This window comes from Primulina eburnea, chromosome 6 (assembly GCF_022965805.1).
Source record: "Primulina eburnea isolate SZY01 chromosome 6, ASM2296580v1, whole genome shotgun sequence".
Classification (NCBI taxonomy): Eukaryota; Viridiplantae; Streptophyta; class Magnoliopsida; order Lamiales; family Gesneriaceae; genus Primulina; species Primulina eburnea.
The window spans coordinates 34,123,757-34,125,005 of record NC_133106.1 but is presented as its reverse complement, the minus strand read 5'-3'; the positions used below and the strand labels follow the sequence as shown (position 1 = coordinate 34,125,005).

General features: G+C 39.8%; 1 protein-coding gene across 1 annotated transcript; it reads right to left on the bottom strand.

The window, feature by feature from the left end:
* On the bottom strand, window positions 1-678 carry LOC140833529 (brassinosteroid-responsive RING protein 1-like). Its single transcript, XM_073197861.1, has one exon. The coding sequence runs from the start codon at window positions 611-613 to the stop codon at window positions 104-106; it is 510 nt and encodes a 169-aa protein (XP_073053962.1). The 5' UTR covers window positions 614-678; the 3' UTR covers window positions 1-103.
* Window positions 679-1,249: the final 571 nt, after the last annotated feature.

The following is a 1,249-nucleotide window of genomic DNA, read 5'->3' as shown; positions in this document are numbered from 1 at the left end:
TAGCAAGAATGAAAACAAAATTCTTTCTTTCAAACTACATATATTTTCGTATTATGTACATCAACGTACGGAAGAGAAGTGCAAAGTAAAAACAAAAAGAACACTACAAACCCGAAGTAATCGGGGAATACTCGCCGTAAAATTCAGAAATCCCAGAAGCCAACCACAGCCTCTCGTTGAAACTCTCCTGCATATCCTCCGGTATGAACTGAGTACGGCAAAGGGGGCACGTCTTCTGATCGTGGTCCATCCAACGGTCCACACAGCTCCGGTGGAATATGTGTCTGCAGTTCATCAGCCGCCGGATCTCATCTTCCGCGCTGAATTCGTACAAGCAGACCGCGCAGTTCTCCGGTGGATCCATCTCCTCTAAATCAGAGAAACTCACCACCGGCAAAAGCTCGCGGATCAGCGCCGCAGATACAGACCGCGGCAGCTCCGATCCGGTTTCCTCCCTCAAAAAGTAGGAAACAGGTTCAGGCTCCAGGAAATCCCTGAGCCCCAAAACAGAGAACACAGCGTACAAAAATCTCCTCATTAATCCGAGAAGCGTAAGCACGTAGACAAGCAATTTAGGGAGAAATAGGTCAGTGTATCCCACCGGAAATCCCATTTTTCCTTTCAATTAGAAGCTTTTACGTGCAGAGTGGAGGTTTTTGTGGGTGAGAATCTTGCTGTAGGAGTGGTGAGTATGGAGAATGAAAATGGAGGGGGGGTAGTTTTTATAGGGCAGGTGGGGTGGAGTAAAATGACGAAAAGGGGTCTGATGAAAAGGGTAAATGGCAGTCAAAGGAATTGTGAGAGAGAGTGCGGGCGAGTGTATCTGCTGTCCCCTTCGTATAGGTATCGTCAGAAATTGTCGTACGGTATTCATGCGTGTGACAAGTTTACACGTGTAGGATTTGATTAATACACATTTACATAATCTTTCAACTAAAATTTTTCTATCATTAAATACATTTCGTAATATTTCTTTTTACTAACATTTTTCTTTCATTAAATACATTAGATATTTCTAACATTTTTTAATATATAATTAAAACACTCGTCAAATAATTACGGTAAACTGAGAATTTTGTTTATATGATTAAAATTTTCAACAATATTCTTAATTTCTTTGAAAAACAAATGAACTCATTAATTTGAGACGAATAATAAACATAATTACAAGAAATTGGCTCTAAATAACGACTACTTGACAATGTGAACGAATTAACACTCTTAATTTAATTTTATAGAGCGTTTTTCT

Excerpts from the sequence above, each read along its gene's own strand:
- LOC140833529 (XM_073197861.1), bottom strand. The coding sequence starts at position 613 with ATGGGATTTCCGGTGGGATACACTGACCTATTTCTCCCTAAATTGCTT.